The 1,855-nt window shown below is 36.3% G+C and overlaps 1 protein-coding gene across 1 annotated transcript in view; it reads right to left on the bottom strand.

Moving 5' to 3' along the window:
- Window positions 1–1,164: 1,164 nt before the first annotated feature.
- anxa14 (annexin A14) overlaps window positions 1,165–1,855 on the bottom strand; it is a 9,104-nt gene continuing 8,413 nt past the window's right edge. The window contains exons 10-11 of the mRNA XM_013999484.1: window positions 1,381–1,488; window positions 1,165–1,247 (exon numbers count right to left, since the gene is read on the bottom strand). Coding sequence (XP_013854938.1) covers window positions 1,188–1,247; window positions 1,381–1,488 — 168 coding nt within the window. The 3' untranslated portion in view covers window positions 1,165–1,187. The remainder of the gene's footprint in view (window positions 1,248–1,380; window positions 1,489–1,855) is intronic.

The following is a 1,855-nucleotide window of genomic DNA, read 5'->3' as shown; positions in this document are numbered from 1 at the left end:
CAACTTCAACCCCAACCATCTCAACTGCATCAACCTCTTCGTCTACAACACCACTTATTACATTAATTACTCCTACAAAGAATGACAGTTCTGGACTAAACTCATCACTGCTGTTTTCTGTGGTGTCTCTCTTGTTTTATCAGTTTATCCTGTAAACCATCAGACATCAGAAACAGACACATCCCTCTGACCTCAGTGAGGAAGATATGTGCCCTTTTTAAATGGACAATCAAAAGACGGCTCAGTGCTTAGCACCAACGTCTCACAGCAAGTAGGTCCTGAGTTTGATTCCTGGTTCAGACCTGGGGTCTTTCTGTGTGGAGTTTGCATGTTCTCCTCGTGCTTGTGTGGGTTTTCTCCAGGTACTCCAGTCCCCCCCACCCCCCCCAAAAAAAAAAAACATGTACAATAGGTTGCCTTCAGGCCCAGGCCTCATTTGAAAAAGAGATCTGCAATCTCCTGGATAAAAAATGGTAAATTAAAAATAAATAAATAAATAAATAAATAAATAAATAAATAAATAAATAAATAAATAAATAAATAAATAAATAAATAAATAAATAAATAAATAAATAAGACAGGATTGTAGACTTCCTTAGACCTGCTGAACACTTTAAACCAGGTTAATCTACAAGGTTTAAACAAAGGCAAATGGATAACTTTACTTCTGGTTTGTCCCATTTCCTTTGTTGAAGCCTACTTAGATTGCCATAACCTGGATGGCTGAGAATCCTCACCAGCACAAGGAACAGGTTATTCAAGTGTTTTTTCTTTAATACATATTAGCTATTTTTAAGTTAAATGTGAACTATGACAAATATCTTAAAACTGTATGTATTATCCACTAGCTTTGAGTTAGATTCCTGAATCTTTTTGGGTCCATTTCATTTTAAAAGGTATTAACTAAAACTGTTTATTATTTCAAGAAACAATAAAAATGGTTTAAAATGTTATGGAAGAATACCATTTATTACAAAGACAAAAAATCTTTTTGATAAACTTTATCAACAGTAAGAAAATGAAAGGAATATCTTCTAAAACCTGAAAAAAATGAAAAAGTGCAACTTTTCATTTAGATGAATGAAGCTGTACAAATTAATAAGTGAGAAATTTGTTTAAAAAATAAAAAAGTAGCTTTGGAAGATGAAAAAATGAAGAACGACCTAAAAGAAACTGCAGGTATACTTTTAATCTTCAGCTCGACAGATACTCAGCAAAGCCTGCAGATGTTCTCCTTTAAAATGGTTCTGAAACAAGAACACCAAACAACACCATCAAAGTCCAGTACAGTGTCAAAGAGTGGGTACCTAAGAGAATCTGCTGTCTTGTTGCCCTGTGACTGTGTGACTCTGTTGTTTTGTGATTATGTGAGTGTTGGACCTGCAGAGCAGAGTAGAGAGAGTTTCCAGTCAGTTTAAGAAATGTTGTCCTGATCCTCAGCAGGTCTTCTTCGCTGTGTGACACCATGATTCCATGCACCAATGATGTCTGCAAAGTAAAACATTCACACATCATCAGTCTGACACAAGTTTTACTTCAGGTTAACAACTGAAACCATCTAAACAAAAGCTGATTAGGTCCTCTGAGTGTCTTTTGTTGAAAAAAACCTTTCGTCTCTCCTCCAAGAGACCTCTTCAGTCTGAACAGTTTCAGGTAAATTCAGTCATATAAGCACTGCCGCCACATGGTGGACAATGGTTTAATGATGACAAACAACACTTTGTTCACATGGAAAAAAGAACCTCAGTCCAATGATCATTAGGCATCAGTGGAGTCCTGACCTGTAGATGAGTGTAAACTGTAGAGTCCTGGCCTGTAGATGAGTGTAAACTGTAGAGTCCTGTCCTGTAGATGA

Source organism: Austrofundulus limnaeus, unplaced genomic scaffold (assembly GCF_001266775.1).
Source record: "Austrofundulus limnaeus strain Quisiro unplaced genomic scaffold, Austrofundulus_limnaeus-1.0 Scaffold2308, whole genome shotgun sequence".
Classification (NCBI taxonomy): Eukaryota; Metazoa; Chordata; class Actinopteri; order Cyprinodontiformes; family Rivulidae; genus Austrofundulus; species Austrofundulus limnaeus.
Note: the sequence above shows the minus strand (reverse complement) of the source record. Positions and strands in the feature narration are given on the sequence as shown.